Raw genomic sequence first — 17,125 nt, 5'->3', positions numbered from 1 at the left:
TAGTTAATTATTTATCAATCTTTGTAGCTTGATTTTTTGTAAACTGAGAAGCTTGCTCTAATTTCCGATTATATTTAAAACTGTTATGCTATCTCATATACCGATTCATTTTTTTTTAGGTACTTTAATGTTCGTAATTTTGGCTTAATTGTTTATAAATCACTTAAAATTATGTGGTTAGTTAATTATTTATCAATCTTTGTAGCTTGAGTTTTTGTAAACTGAGAAGCTTGCTCTAATTTCTGATTATATTTAAAACTGTTCTGCTATCTCATATTCCGATTTTTTTTTTTTTTTTTACACTCCTCCAATTATTTATTTGGTGGGACACTAACCCATGGAAAGTACTGATTAAAAATGGGAAATTAGCCGACTATGGAATTTAGCTTGAGGAATTCACGACTATTATCCTATGATGTTTCATCACAAGGAAAATATGTGTAGCTTTTATTAAAAAGACCATTTGCTCAACATCTTATTAGCCATCTATATATATAATAATAAGTGAAACTGAGAGAAATTTAAATTAAAATTCCAAATTGGAGTTCCAATTTTGTGCCATATATCCTAAATTATTTATTCTTAAAGAATTTTATTTCTTAATTTTAGAATTAAACGTGGGATCACATCATAAATATTTATCCAAGTGAGTTATTAAGTACAAAAATCAAAGAAATTAAAATAAATGAATCGTAAAAAAAAAGCGTTTCACAATAATTATAAAAAAAATGGACAATTTACATTTTATACCTAATAATATCCTTACAAAATTTTTTAAAGAGTTGACAAAATATAAAAATGATTATCAATAGTATTTAAATTATTTATATATGAATTATATTATGCATTTTTTTTTAGAGTTTCAATATATAGTGTCTGCTCCTAATTATATTATACATTTTATTTTATATCTTTTAGTGTATTTATGCATATACATGGTGTTACAAGCTAGTGTTATTAAAGAATGGACAAAAAATTAAAATTATTAAAAAGACACTACCGCTCGAATCCCTCTTCCTCTAACCAGACTAGCATGTGGAGAGAGTACCATTTTGCCTAACAAGTGTGATAGCCAATAGGTAGACTTAAATTTTTAATTGACATGGTAATTTTTGAATGGGAGGGGCTTGTATCCATTGAAAATTTCCACTGGACACGTCCAGATTCGGACACGTGTCCAAGAGTGGACACATGTCCACAATCCAACGTGTCCAATGAAAACTTTTACTGGACACAAGCCGGACCATTTTTGAATAGATCAACTAAGTTAATCAGTAAAAATTGAATACTACAAACGAAGTAGTGCTAAGTTCTCGAAGTCATTCTAAAAAAAAAAAGTCCTTGGAAGTCCATACTCACACCAATTTTACGAATGAAAATGAGAACTTGTATCCTAAAAAAAATATAATAAAAATGGAAAAAAAAGAAACGAGGACTTTTTGATACTTGTAAGATATTTTCATAGAACTTAATTACGAATTAGTTTTTTTTTTTTTTAAATAGTCCCTGTTAGAAAAACAGCGGGAACACTATAAATACATAACATACGAATCAGTGTCTTGTGTTTTGCGCGCTTTTCTTCGAATCAAAAAATTGTAAGAGTCTCTCTCTCTCTCTACAACTTAGAACATGTTCTTGTTCTTGTGTTAGAGAATGGAGATCTGAGATCGAGATCGAGTGCGCTTCTCAACTAAAATTTTGCATGTCTCTCTCTCTGCTCTTCTCTCTAACTTAGAATCTGTTCTTGTTCTTGTATTAGAGGAGAAGAACTGAGATCGCTTGCGAAGATCGAGTGTGCGCACCTCAACTAAAGCTCTGTAAGTATCTGCGCATTTTTTCTAGCTCGTGCTAACTTCTAGAACCGATCTGCGCATTTCTTCTCAACTTGTAACTGTTCCTTAAAATCATGTTTAAAACTGTTTTGCTATCTCACATTCCCATTCAATTTGTTTTAGGTACTTTATAGTTCATATTTTTAGCTTAATTGTTTATAGTTTGATTAAAATTATACGTCTAGTTAATTACTTATCCTGTAAAATTATCTATATATATATATATATATATTTTTTTTGGCCTTAGCATGTGTTTGGGGATTTTGATTAAATCAAGTTCTTTGGACTGATTATGTTCTTTATATTTGTAAATCTTTTTCTCTAATTTCCGATTATATTTAAAACTGTTCCACTATCTCATATTTTGATTCAATTTTTTTAGGTACTTTATTGTTCGTAATTTTGGCTTAATTGTTTATAGATTGCTTAAAATTATATGGTTAGTTAATTATTTATCAATATTTGTAGCTTGATTTTTTGTAAACTGAGAAGCTTGCTCTAATTTCCGATTATATTTAAATCTATTCTGCTATCTCATATACCGATTCATTTTTTTTTGGGCACTTTAATGTTCGTAATTTTGGCTTAATTGTTTATAAATCACTTAAAATTATGTGGTTAGTTAATTATTTATCAATCTTTGTAGCTTGAGTTTTTGTAAACTGAGAAGCTTGCTCTAATTTCCGATTATATTTAAAATTGTTCTCCTATCTCATATTCCGATTCTTTTTTCTTTTTCTTTTTTTCTTTTTTTTTTTATGTACTTTAATGTTCGTAATTTTGGCTTAATTGTTTATAAATCACTTAAAATTATATGGTTAGTTAATTATTTATCTATCTTTGTAGCTTGAGTTTTTGCAAACTGAGAAGCTTGCAAAAGAAGAGTGAAAGGTGGACTTGTGGCAATTGAGGTAATTTTCTTGCTGTTTTTTACTATTTGTGGTTGAGGTTTAACAGCTGAATTTTATTCTTTATTATTGTTTTTGAAAAAATAGTTGTATTTTAAGAATTTTTCCTTCGTTGTTGTGGCACTAGATTAGTAATTTTCGATGTTTAAAGATTAAAAAAAAAGAAGAAGAAAAAAGGAAGCAATTTCTACTGATTTTAGGTTTACAAACTAATATGGTAGTGAAAGTGATTTATGAATTTACTACTTAATATATTAATTTTTGTGATTAGTGACATGTTTGTTTATAAATATTATTTAAAATATTGTGAAATTTGTCACCTTAACATTTGAATTTGTTTATAAACCGTCACCTTAACATTTGTGAAATTTGTCATATCATTAGGCTTATTATAGTAGCCTAAGGTTTATCACCATACATTATCCATTATACATTTTTGTTTTAAAAAATTGTTGAGCTCTTTATGTTTATCTTCTGCAAATAGTGTTCAGCAATTATATATTAATATTGCATTTTTTTATGACCACACAAAATACTGAGTTACAGAAATAGCCTAAGGTTCCATGTAGTTTATAGTTTATACAAAACATTGTTGCCGGTTTAGCCCATTTTGTAACAACATCTAGGACCTGCCTATTAACTTTTATGCTCCCTACAGATATTCCTTCAGCCTTCCATAGAGCCATGTCATCCACTCGACTTGACATAGTCGAACCAGCTTGTTTTTTTCTTTTCACTATTTCATGGAGTTGCTTGTCCTTTGTCAAAATTACCATGCCTGTGAACTGTCTCACCATTGCTTGGTATAGTGCTTCCTTTACAGCTAGAATGACTGACTGTTTTCAACTGGGGTTGTTACTGGAATAGCAACCTTTGAATATTTCAGTCCCTTCTCGGTCTTTAGCCAGAAATACAAATCCCCCTCTGCCTTCCTTGCTTTTGCCATGTCCTGCCACTAGCAGTATGAGTTGCCAATCTTGTTGCCCACTTTGTCTCTCCTCTGACAGGGGCTTAGCTACTGTGATGGCACTGTCTGCTCCTTGTATGTAGGCCTTGTGATACCTGTCAATCAAAAGGTTACAAGATATTTGTGTCTTGTGGATTTGGATTCTTACCCTCAATTAGGAACAAATTCCAAACGTCTAATGGAAAAATGTAGAGAGGTATTTAAAGATCTTCATATGATTTTAATTGATCTAGAAAGCATAGGATAGGATCCCTAGAGACGTTATACGGTGGATTTTGGAAAAGAAAGGAGTTTCTTTGAAGCATATTAAGAATATGTACAAAGGAGCTGTAACTAGTGTGAGAATAAGTAGAGGAATCGCAAGTGAGTTTCCTATCACTATATGTTTGCATCAAGGATGAGCTTTAAGTCCATTTCTTTTTGCACTAGTGATGGATGAGCACACTAAATCAATCCAAGAGGAAGTGCCTTGGTGTATGCTTTTAGCACATGATATAGTTTTAGTGGATGAAACTAAAACTAGAGTTAATGCTAAGTTAGAAATTTAGCGAGACGCTCTAGAATATAGGCTTTCGATTAAGTAGGACTAAGATAGAGTACAAGGAATGTAATTTAGTAAAAGCAGAAACATAAACGAAGGGGAGGTAAGACTTGATGGTTAAGAGATACAAAAGAGCAACAACTTTTGATAACTTAGATCAATAATTCATAAAGATGGAGAAATTGAAGAGGATGCGAATTATAGGATAAGAGCAAGGTGGATGAAGTGAAGAAGTGCGTTAGGAGTGTTGTGTGATCATAGAATACTCATTAAGTTATAGTAGAATGAAGGCAAAGAATACATTTGGCCGACCTTAACTAATATGTTAAGGATCCATAGTTGGCTCCAAAATTTCGGAACTAAGGCTTTGTTTGTTGTTGTTGTTGTTCCTATCTTGTTGGGCTACCATAATGGATTGGTAGCCTTTTTTTACTTCATACTTACTCCTTGCTGTTAGAAAAAGGCCAGATGACTCTATCCTCCCCATCTATCCTTGTAATGGGAATTGAACTGATTACTTTTGCTTCCTCATAATTATACTCCAACTGGAGGATTTGATAGTTCCAGGTTCTAGAGTTCTGATCTATGAGATCAAAAACTCAATGAATATTCAGACTATCCAGCTGGGAAGAGCTGAGCTTGGGGAGAAACCAAGCCGTATCATTTATTTCTACACTTCTATCTGCGCCTAGTCTCGATTTGGTCTTTAGCAAGGGGGGTGTTTGTGCAATAGCAAACACTTTTCTAGAACCAAGAGTCTTGTGGTTTCTGTGTTCCATCCAAAGAGGAACCTTTGGGGAAATACTTGGCTTGGACTGTTTTTGAGAAGAGTGAGTTGGGTTGGTTGTATAGTTTCCATACCCTCTTGGCTAACATAGCCTTGTTTAGATGATTTTCTAATACCTAATCCCCATAATATTTTGGTTGACACAAAGCTTCCCAACTCATTAAATGGAGTTTTCTCTTATCATTTTAATGCCCCCACCAAAAGTTGCAAATGGACCTATCCAATTCTTTACAAACAGGTTCAGGGAATTTGAAACATGCAAAAGAATAGAGGGGGACTGAATTGAGTACAGATTTTAAAGGTTACCTTCCAACTTGTGAGAGCAGCTTTGCCCTCCAACCTTGAAGCTTCGAGTTTACTTTATCTAATAAAGCTTGAAAATGAGAGATTTTGCTCCTACTATAATTGAAATTGAAGCCCAAATATTTCCCTGGTTGATTCACAGACCTAATGTTGAGAGTTTTTTCCTATTTTGTTATTAAGTCTGTGAGGGTATTAGGACTAAAAAAGATTTCATATTTGGATGTTAATCAACTGGCCTGACATCCTTCAGAATCAAGATAGTTTATCTTCTAGAAACCAAAGGGAGTTTATCATTAACTTTGAAGAACAACAGAGAGTCATTTGCAAACAGGATATGGTTGACGGCAGGGGCTGATCTAGCTATCTTAATCCCACTACAGAGTTAGAATCTTCTCCTTTGATCAATGTCCACGAGGACACATTTGCACATAGGAGAAAGAGGTAAAGGGAAAAGGGATCTTCCTGTCTAATTCCTCTCTTAGGCTGAATGGGGGAGGGTAGAGAACCATCAAGAAGGAATTGGTAGGTCATCGCAGAAACTAGAAAAGCATTCTATTATGTTGGTCATCCAATGAGCGGGATAATTCATCTTCAAGAGAACTACTTTCAGGAAATTCCATCTTAGGTAATCATCTAAACAAGTGTTTGGAAGGGAGTGATTAGTGAATCCATCTTTGGAAGGGAGTGATTAGGGAATCCATCAAGGGTTTAAGCCTATTTACAAGTGTTTTTTTTTTTAATTTTTTTATAGCCTTATAGATAATGTTGCAAAGGCTTATTGGCCGAAATCATTGCATTCTTCATGAGCTGCGGATTTTAGGGATGAGAATCGAGTAGTTTTTTTAATAGAGTTTTTAGTCATATGATCAAAATTTTCTAAAAATTGATCTATTTATTTTTAACTGGTTAGATGTTTTCTAAAAAAAATTTAAATTTTTAATAGAACCAACTGTTTGACCAGTGACCCAATGATTCGAATGCTATACTAGGTCAAGTTCCAAGCCAGATTTAATAACTATGCTTAAGAAACGAGAAACTTGAGAATTGTAAATTGGAAAATAATAGTATTGTTTGAGAAATCACCAACATGTGGCATTTATTGAATTATGAATAAAATCACGAACCACAATCCCCAAGTTTCTATACCAAGGGATCTTCCTGTCTAATTCCTCTCTTAGGCTGAATGGGGGAGGGTAGAGAACCATCAAGAAGGAATTGGTAGGTCATCGCAGAAACTAGAAAAGCATTCTATTATGTTGGTCATCCAATGAGCGGGATAATTCATCTTCAAGAGAACTACTTTCAGGAAATTCCATCTTAGGTAATCATCTAAACAAGTGTTTGGAAGGGAGTGATTAGTGAATCCATCTTTGGAAGGGAGTGATTAGGGAATCCATCAAGGGTTTAAGCCTATTTACAAGTGTTTTTTTTTTTAATTTTTTTATAGCCTTATAGATAATGTTGCAAAGGCTTATTGGCCGAAATCATTGCATTCTTCATGAGCTGCGGATTTTAGGGATGAGAATCGAGTAGTTTTTTTAATAGAGTTTTTAGTCATATGATCAAAATTTTCTAAAAATTGATCTATTTATTTTTAACTGGTTAGATGTTTTCTAAAAAAAATTTAAATTTTTAATAGAACCAACTGTTTGACCAGTGACCCAATGATTCGAATGCTATACTAGGTCAAGTTCCAAGCCAGATTTAATAACTATGCTTAAGAAACGAGAAACTTGAGAATTGTAAATTGGAAAATAATAGTATTGTTTGAGAAATCACCAACATGTGGCATTTATTGAATTATGAATAAAATCACGAACCACAATCCCCAAGTTTCTATACCCGTGGTTTTATTTCCCCAAACAATAAATCTAGTGATGCAAAATTTTTCTTGTGAATTTTTGTGATTGATAGATAATAAAAATAGTCTCAATGGTATTGGTAGGCTCATGTAAGTGTTGTTGTCCTAATCAAAACATGTCACCTTAGCAAGTTGTTAAAAATAATTGTGAAAAAAGGAGCCCCAAACAATAGCCTAGTGATAATGACATTCTTTGTTGTATTCAAATGTCTATTGTTTGAATTCCACCTCCCGTCTCCTCCAATATCTATCTAAAAATAAATAAATAAAATTGTATTATCAGCATTGCTCTTCCCAAAAATGACTTTTTTTACCAGTAGAGACATCCACATGCTCACCGATACATATCTCTGTATACTTACAATTTATATTACGGCACTTTTCTTTAATTATAGCAAAATTTTCAATTCTCAGCCACCAAACAGACTTTTTTTTTTTTTTTTTAATGATAAATTAATTACTTGTTAAATTAGTTACTACGTACCATTTATAAATTGCAGTTGTGTTTGTTTTCGGCTTAAAATGGTTTTTAGTGTTTTTTTAGTTGTTTGGTGTGGTGTAAAATCCAGATCAAATTGAAAGTGTTTTAGGCTGACCATGATGACACATATTAGATACATAAGATTCATATGGATGGTTTTAGGCTGAATCTAATTTAGTAATTTTTCTCTCTAAACATATGCAGATTATGATGGAGATAGCAGTGACCTATGCACTACAAAAAAATCGACTTGTCCCAGCGTTTTTTTCCCGGCGTTTTTACAAAACGCTATAATAGATAAGCTTGTATCAGCGCTTAAAACCGGCGCTTTTCAAAGCGCTGCAATAGGAGACCTATAGCGGCGTTTTTCAAAAACGCTGGTATAGGAAGCCCAAAAACGCTAGGATAGGGTTACTGACTTTCCTTGTGGAAAAGACCTATCCCGACGCTTTTAAAAGCGCTGGGACAGCTCTTTCTCCATAAGGGAATGAGAATGACCTGTCCCAGCGCTTTTAAAAGCGCTGGGACAAGTCCCTCCATTCCCTTATGGGAAAAGACTTGTCCCGGCGCTTTTGAAAGCGCTGGGACAGGCCTCTCTCTGTAAGAGAATGGAGGGACCTGTCCCAGCGCTTTAAAAAGCGCCGGGACAGGTCCCCCCATTCCTTTATGTGAAAAGACCTGTCCCGGCGCTTTTAAAAGCGCTGGGATAAGCCTTTCTCCGTAAGAAGATAGAGAGACCTGTCCCAGCGCTTTTAAAAGCGCTGGGACAAGTCCCTCCATTCGCTTACGGAGCATGACCTATCCCAGCGCTTTTTGAAGCGCTGCAATAGGGTCAACCTATTCCAGCGCTCCGAAAGCGCTGGGATAGGTCACCTAAAACGCTGGAATAAGTCATATAGGAAATGACAAAAATACTCCTAAAAACATAAAATGACCAAAATACTCTTGAAACTCAAAAAATTACCAAAATACCTCCGAAACCTAAAAATTGCAAAAATACCCCCAAATCCCAAAAAATGACCAAAATACCCCCAAAACTTAAAAATTACCAAAATATCCCCAAAACCCCAAAAATGACCGAAATACCCTCAAAACCTAAAAATGACTAAATATACCCGAAACATAATAAAATGACTGAAATACCCCAAAAATCCAAAAAATGACCAAAATACCCTCAAAACCTAAAATTACCAAAATACGCCTAAAACCTAAAAAATGACCAAAATACCCCCAAAACTTGAAAATTACCAAAATCCCCCCCGAAACATAAAAATTGACCGACTTATAGGTTTAGGGTGTATTTTTATCGACTTACAGGTTTAAGGGGCATTTTGGTCATTTTTTAGGTTTCGAGGATATTTTGGTCATTTTAAGGTTTAGGGTTATTTTGGTCATATATACGTATTTCAGTTAATTTCTAGATTTTGAGGATACTTCGATCATTTTTTAGGTTTCGAGGGTATTTCAATCATTTTTAGGTTTTTAGATTATTTTGGTCAATTTTTAGCTTCGGGGTTGTTTTGCCATTTTCAAGGTTTCGGGGGGTATTTTGGTCATTTCTAAGTTTCACGGTTATTTTGGTTAATTTTTAGGCTTCGAGGTTATTTTGGCCATTTTTTTGGTACTATTCATGTATTTTGGTAATTTTTTAGGTTTTAGGGGTATTTTGGATATTTGCTTTTGGTTTGGGGGTATTTTGGTCATTTTTAGGTTTCAGATGTATTTGGTCATTTTTTGGGTTTCATGAGTATTTTAATATTGTTGGTTCTCGAGTCTAATCTTACATTTTTTTTAGCTATTACATTATATTTTACTAATTTTTTGTGAGGAATTATATTTTATTAATTTGAAGTATTAAATTAAAATATATTAAATTAGTTTGAAGTATTAAATTAAATTAAATTTTGTTAAATTGAATTATTAAAAAATATTTTTATTAATTAATATAATTTATTTTATTAATTTGTACCGTTAAATTATATTTTATTAATTTGAAGTATTATATTCAATCTTATTAATTATTAGATTATACTCAATTAATTTGTAGTATTAAAATGTATTTACCTAATTGAAAGTATTAATTATATTGTTATTAATTAGTAAATTATATTTTATTGACAATTGTATCATTAAATTTAATTTTAGTAATTTGAAGTATTAAATTATATATTTGTTAATTTGTAGGATTAAATTATAGACATATACAAGTCACATGTAAGGATATATTTCTCAAAATATATTGTCAATCATATGCACCTGAAACTTAATTTGTAGCATAATAATATTAAAATTTAAAGTTAAATTATATAACTATGCTTATATTATATTATATATATATATTTACTTACAAAATTTTAGGACTAAGAATAATTATTACGTTAAGAATCTAATTATCTAAACTTCTTTTATCAAATTTTTTTTTTTTTTTTTTTTTTTGTTTATCATTTTTGAAAGGTAATAACAACGTTGCCATCACGAATGGCTTGATTGAAACATTTGGTATTAAATTACGTTCTTATAAAAAAGGTATATCCAAAAAAAAAAAAAAAAAGCATGTCACGCTTTAGGAAAGAAAAAGAAAAAAGAAAAGTAGAAAACAAGGAGGATCAGCACAAATAATAAATAATTAGAATTAAAAAAAAATCAATGGATAAAAACAAAACACCAAGAAAGATCAACGGATAAAAACAAAAGGCAAAAGTTAGGGTTTTTTTACCCTATCACATTTTCAGCCGCCTCACTCTCTCTTCCTCATCCTCAGCTTCGAGTCTTTCTCTCCCTCACTTCGCCAGCTCTCCACACCTTCTCTCTCACTTTCCCAGCGAAAAAGCAATGGAAACAGACGCAGACACAGATGTGACCTGGTTCCAACCAACACCGAACCCGAGGCCGAGTCCGCCTCCTCAAGCTCAGCCCTTCTGGCTTCTTCGTCTTCTTCTTTTAAGAAAAACAACAAACGCTTCGAAATCAAAAAGTGGAATGCCGTTTCTCTTTGGGCTTGGGGTTATTTCTCTTATCAATTTTCCCTTCTTATCTCTTTTTATTTTTGTCTGAATTTGGTTGCTTAATTTGTTGGTTTTGTTTGATTGCAGATATTGTGGTCGATAACTGTGCCATCTGTAGGAACCACATCATGGATCTCTATATGTACCCCCTAATTTTGAGCCTTTTTTTTTTTTTTTTTTAAGTTTTAATTTTTTGGGTTTTTTCTAATATGGGGTTTTGATTAGGCATTGAGTGCCAGGAAAATCAGGCTAGTGCTACTAGCAAGGAATGCACTGTTGCTTGGGGTAAGAACTAACCTTAATCCTTTTTCTTCTTTTTTTGTTTTGTTTTGTTTTTTTGTTTTTTTGTTTTTTTTTTTTTGTTCTTATGAATATTTGTGTAATCTTACCCAAAAAAAAAAAGTGAGATATGAAAACCTAACTACAAAACCCTACACTCAAGTTTAGAAAACCTAACTACAAAATTAAATCCAAGAAAAACACTCAGAAAATCGATTGATATTCTACAGAAAATCGATTGAGTTATTCGTTTTGTCGTGAATCTTTATTTGTGGTTTTTATGTGTCAAGGATCTTCTTCCTCTTTCTGGATCATGGATCTTCTTCCTCTTTCTCCTTCAAATCATATGCAATATTTCAACACTTTCCTTTCTGTAATTGTTGGTATGAGATAAAGGACTCTCTAGAAATAAACTTTTTTAACATCTTAATTAGTTTGGGGAATGGCTTTGTTGATTGCGCTAAGTTGTGGAATAAAATGTCTATTGGTTACATTTTATGTATGTGTGTGCTGATTCTATATCACTTTGATTATATGATCATCACTGTACATTTGTTTACATATTATGTTTGCATTGTATTGCAGATTCCACTTGGGGTGGTTTTAGCCATTCCCCCATTTAACTATCCTGTCAGCCTTGCTGTGTCAAAGATTGCTCCTGCACTGATAGCTGGAAACTCCATTGTGCTCAAGCCTCCAACTCAGGTACTTTGCCCTATGAATAAAATTATGAGTTATATTGCCAATTGCTCATCATGATAGTGTATGTAATCTCCATACATATCCACCTCTAACCCTCATTACTGAAACTGAATGAAGAGGTCTAGAAAAAGTAAATATATCCACAGCATTTGAAGGAGGAACTCTCCATCCTTCAAAGGGATTCTATGCCAAAGACTGAAGTCATGGCCAAAAATGAGTAAAAACTAAGATCAAATACTTATCCTGTCTTTGTTGTTCTTATTATAGTATTAATTAATTTCTCTGTTTTTTGTATTTGAAATTTTTTTTTAAAATTTTGTTGCTGTAATGGAAGTAGGACTAAATAAAAATGAAATGATACTAATCACTGCAATGGTTGAGTCCACAAAACCAAACCAAAAATAAATAGCAAGATTTCTTGGCAATAACCATAGACTAAGACTCCTAGTGTAAGTGTAAAAAGTCATAAACAGTGCACAAAGATCCCATTTTAGCAGGTCTTGGAGAGCTCATTGGCAGTGGTAGATCTTCTTCTTCTTCTAGAGACATTTTCATTACTCAGACAGACCCACTCTACACATATTATGTATATTTGATATAAGGTAGTGCAGTGGGTGTTATACAGACACTTGGATTGTTCCCTTGTGTGTAGGAAATCCTTGTCCATTGAAATATATGATATTTTAGCAAATTAAATGCTACTAATTAGTTGTCATCATAAATAATTATCTTGAGAAAGTAGAAACCAATTGGTGAAGCAATTATTTCTATATTTATAAATGGTCACTTTGCTTTTGCAGGAGTGGCAGCTTATTTGAAGTTTACCTTCTTCTTTCCGTGGGCAAACAGTGGGCAAACAGTGGGATTGCTAAAGGATGAGTAAAATCTGCTTCTTAATTCCCTTAAATTGTAAAATGATGTGTCTAAATTACTGCTGTGGTGGGTTGTTGTTTTGGAGCAAGCGGGTGGCTTGCATGGAGAGAAAATGTGGTGTTTTTTTTATATGAGGAGTGTTGTTTGTTTTGTGAATAATGTCTTATTGTTCAATTTGTTGTCAATTTCTCATATTTTGTCTAAGTAAATACATATAGTATGCTGTGGTGGAGTATTTTCTATTATGAGTGTTGTTTGTTTTGTGACTTACATTTTTGAAAATCAATAATGTGCAATGGTGATCGAGATCGTAGTGTAGGTACGCCTCATAACATTCTAGACACTTGGGATATATTATTTTGTGTATAACATTCTAGACATTTGGGATGTAATTATTGATTTGGTGTAATTAAATATATTTAGTTTCTTGGTTTAATGTGGTATTGTATTTGCTATTGGAAAATATGAATTGTGGTTCATTACAGTTGCTATAAAACAGGTATTGGAAAATATGTATGGTAGGTACATTACAGGTGCTAAATTTTTTTTTTTTTTTTAAAAAGGACCTATACCAGCACTTTCAAAAGCGCTGGCATAGGTCCTTTTAAATTATATTGATTCAAGGCCTATACCAGCGCTTTCAAAAGCGCTGGTATAGGCCTTTTTAATTTTATTCATTAATGACCTATACCAGCGCTTTTGAAAGCGCTGGCACAGGTAGTAAAAAGCGCTGGTATAGGTTATGTTCACATTTTCATAAAGGCTGTCTCGACACAAGTAAAAACGCCGGAACAGGGTCTGAAAGCGCCGGGACCTATCCTAGCGCTTTTGAAAAGCGCTGGTACAGGTCTGCATGACCCTATCCCGACATTGAAAAACCAGCGGTTTGAAGCGCCGGGAAAAAAAACGCTGGGATAGGAATTTTGACCCTATCCCAGCGCTTTTTGGGGCTATCCCAGCGGTTTTGAAAACGCTGGGATAGTCCCGTTTTTTTGTAGTGATGAGACTTGTGTCGCATGCCAGACACAGACTACAGATCCTTTCAGGCCCACATATTGCGACCATACCTATTGCAAGAACTGTGCACTGGTCCAGATGAAGTCTGGGAGACAGCGTTGCAGAATTTGTAAGGAACCACTACACTTCCTGGTCAGAGTTATGGATCAGTTCAGGAGAACGTTCAAAATCTTCCCTATGCGAGACTACGTAATGTTGACTTGGTATCTTCTTGTTGCTTGCATACTGATGATGGTTATCGTGGACGCAGCATGTTTGGTGACGTCAGGTCTCACCGTTGGGCTGGTTTGGCCTCTACTGCTGCTCTACTTGATGGTTTCCATTGTCATACATACTATTGCATGGGTGATTCTACTAGCCTTCCGTGCAGTCATGTGGATCAGGTATGTTGTATGGGTGATCAGTCACCGTCTTGCATGGTTTGTTGGCCCTTGAGCCCTCATGCGCTCCTTATTGGTACAGTTGGTTCGTGATGACACTTTAGATACATAGATTGGTGGATGGATATATAGATAGATATGATGGTTTGTGATGTATAGATGGTACCTGTATGCTCATGGGACCATTGGGTTTGGCCTCTGCTACTACTTTACGATCTGGTGTCTATGCTCATGTCTATTCCGTGGTCGGTTTTACTTAGCTTCCGGGGATCAGATATTCTGGCCAGGTGATCGGTCACCGTCTTGCATGGTGTGTAGGCCCTTGAGGCTTCATTTGCTCCTTGTTGGTGCTATTGGGACGATTTTTCCATGATGACACTATAGATTTTGGATATATAGATTCATAGATACTTGTGGATGGTTTCATGGTATTGAGGGGTATGTGTAAGCCGACTTTCTTGGATGATTTTACATGATAACTTTTTAGATATATAGATCGATACTTGTCTATGGTTTGTGATATATTGATCATATATAGATAGAAATGTGGGACCTAATTCCTTTTGTTTGAAAAACATGTTCATATACATAGATAGAAATATGGGACTAATTCCTGCTGTGATGTGTTATAATGTTTTTAGTATTCCTATTCCAAATTCAACAAACTCAAATTTACGGTTGACTTGTGTAATTGGAGGGAACTCGTACTGGGATCAAACTTAAGATATCTGAATTTAAAGCTCATCCCAAACCTCCAACTGCTAGCTGCATTCGATTGTACAATATTTTAGTTGTTTTATCATCAATTTTGCAACTAGTAAATAAGTCTTCCACCTAATCAGAAAAGGTGAGATATTTAAACCTCCTTCCCACATCTCCTCACCCCCTATTTGCAATGGTGAACACTTTGTAATTGTAACATTGTATGTTAATAACACATCTCTCCCAAGTTTATATATCATGACAGAACGAATTGTACATATAGAAAATTAGAAATGATCAAATGATTCAAATCATAAACTCTTGTCATGCTTTCCCATGAAATTGCATTACCTTCCTACGAAAAAGTTGTTTTTTAATATTTGAGGTGTTCACGTATGTCTGATTTGGTATTTCGGATATGGTGGTTGGATTATGTTGAAGTAAAATCAATTGATTATGTTTTCATGTTGGCCGGATTGGTTTTGGTTGTGTTTGGGGCTTGGTAATTGTTGACAGTGTATGGGTTGAGGAGCTTAACTGGATGTGTAGAGTTTGGCTTGAGGAATGCCCGGCCAATATACGATACATTGAGAAAATATGAATTGCTTTTATTGAAAACTAGTATGTTACTCCGTACTACCGCACGAAACTGGTTAATTGTAATTATGTTATTAGCCAATTTTTTGTTTTTTTTTTTGTTTTTTTGGGTTTATCACACGGATGATAAAATTAAATCAAACAATGAAAAATATATATTGCATTTTATTATTTAACTAATGCTGTTGGTCTTTTTTTTTTTTGGTTTATCATACATAGGATAGTATTAGATAAAACAATGAATAAAGAAAAGAGAATATTGTATTTTATTATTTAAGTGATGATATAGTGAAGAAAAAAGAGTATACTACATTTTATTATTTAAAATATATAAAGGGACATTAAAAAATAAAAACTGATCATTGAGCTTGGAATCTTCTTGGAGGTGCCAATAAAACGCTAATGTATGAGAGTGCGAAGCAAGGAAGAGTGGGATTGAACATTGTGTTTGAACCTGGCCTTACTTTGAGAAATTCGTAAGGAGGAGGAGAGGGTAGTGTGTGGATCTAGTTGGTAGAGGTTGAGAGAGGAGGAGACATGGGATGACGATATGAAATTAAGAAGAGATTATGTTTTGCTTTTATAGTCTTTCTCGTTGGACTTCTTGGTTCTGGTTGTGGAATTAGAAGAGCTCCAAACTCTATTGAGATCACCTATAAAAGTGTGCAGGTGAGATGTTCTTACTTAGACTAATGAGTATTATTATTATGGTTTTCTTGGTTTCCGTGTTAAATGTTAATACATTATTTATTTGGGTACAAAAATTAGAAAATTTAGATAAGATACATGACACAAAATTTGAGTTCAATTCATAATCTCCATAAAAGTGTGCAGGTAAAATGTTCTTGCTTAGGCTAATGAGCATTATCATTGTGGTTTTCTTGGCTTCCGTGTTAAATGTTAATGCATCATTTATTTGGGCACAAAAATTAGAAAATTTAGATAAGATACATGACACAAAATTTGAGTTCAATTTATAATCTCCATAAAAGTGTGCAGGTAAGATGTTCTTACTTAGGCTAATGAGCATTATCATTGTGGTTTTCTTGGCTTCCGTGTTAAATGTTAATACATCATTTATTTGGGCACAAAAATTAGAAAATTTAGATAAGATACATGACATAAAATTGGAGTCAAATTTATAATCTAATTAGAGTTTTTTTTTTTTTTTTTGAGTTTTGGTTAGGACAAGTGGCGCAAAATTGAGAATCCAATTGAAATCTAATTGGATTTTCTCTCTGCTTCACCTATTATTATATATATAAATATATAGACTAGTCACTAACCCGTATAATGCATGGATTAGTTAAACAAAATTTTTAAATTTCAAATTTGCCAAAGTTATGATCACTTGAAAAAATAAGTTACAATTTAAGAGGGGGAAAAAAAAAAAACTAACACCAATAATGTTAGGCATGCCATGTCTATTATTAATGGCATCCTTTCTTTAATGAAAATTAAAGTCTTAATCATTTTTTTTAATATAATATAATCCCTCCCATTGCTTAATTTATTTGCAAAATCCTGGGTTTTTTCTTGCCATATAAAATGCAACCAAAAAACCCAAAAATAAGAAAATAAAAACTATAAAAGTTTTTATATAGAAAACAATAATTATTTACACTCAGAAATAACACTGACACTTAGAAAGAGTCATTAATCTAGAGCAATAGGTTTTGGAAAAGATTTTTTTTTTTTTTTTTTGAGAATTGGAAAAGCTAATTTAGTGTTATAGGCAATAGTTATAATATTTTAGCACATAAAAGAATAACAACAAAAAAGCGTATCAGATGAATAAATTGACTTCATTAGAGAATGAAGGCAAATAAATGCACTAGAAAGAATAGATATCAGAATATATAAATGTAAAAAGAAGAAGAAGGATGTACC

At 33.1% G+C, this 17,125-nt stretch overlaps 1 protein-coding gene and 1 long non-coding RNA gene across 3 annotated transcripts; both read left to right on the top strand.

Moving 5' to 3' along the window:
- Positions 1 to 1,567: 1,567 nt before the first annotated feature.
- Positions 1,568 to 7,912, top strand: LOC136064198 (uncharacterized). The gene is made up of 3 exons (XR_010625889.1): positions 1,568 to 1,817; positions 2,679 to 2,743; positions 7,885 to 7,912. It is a non-coding gene; the product is annotated as an uncharacterized LOC136064198 (long non-coding RNA).
- A 2,449-nt stretch (positions 7,913 to 10,361) lies between these two features.
- On the top strand, positions 10,362 to 12,975 carry LOC111992642 (uncharacterized). Of its 2 annotated transcripts, XR_010625816.1 has the most exons (5): positions 10,362 to 10,683; positions 10,773 to 10,827; positions 10,911 to 10,970; positions 11,550 to 11,669; positions 12,467 to 12,975. XR_010625816.1 is itself a non-coding variant. In XM_065765523.1 (3 exons), exons 1-3 carry the CDS (start codon positions 10,513 to 10,515, stop codon positions 12,482 to 12,484), a joined length of 309 nt encoding a protein of 102 aa, XP_065621595.1. In that variant the 5' UTR covers positions 10,363 to 10,512; the 3' UTR covers positions 12,485 to 12,975. The 2 variants fall into 2 exon arrangements, 1 of the variants encoding a protein (XP_065621595.1); XM_065765523.1 differs by lacking the exons at positions 10,773 to 10,827; positions 10,911 to 10,970 and having other exon boundaries at positions 10,363 to 10,683.
- Positions 12,976 to 17,125: the final 4,150 nt, after the last annotated feature.

The sequence above is a fragment of the Quercus suber genome, unplaced genomic scaffold (assembly GCF_002906115.3).
Source record: "Quercus suber isolate HL8 unplaced genomic scaffold, Cork oak 2.0 scaffold_23, whole genome shotgun sequence".
NCBI lineage: Eukaryota > Viridiplantae > Streptophyta > Magnoliopsida > Fagales > Fagaceae > Quercus > Quercus suber.
Note: the sequence above shows the minus strand (reverse complement) of the source record. Positions and strands in the feature narration are given on the sequence as shown.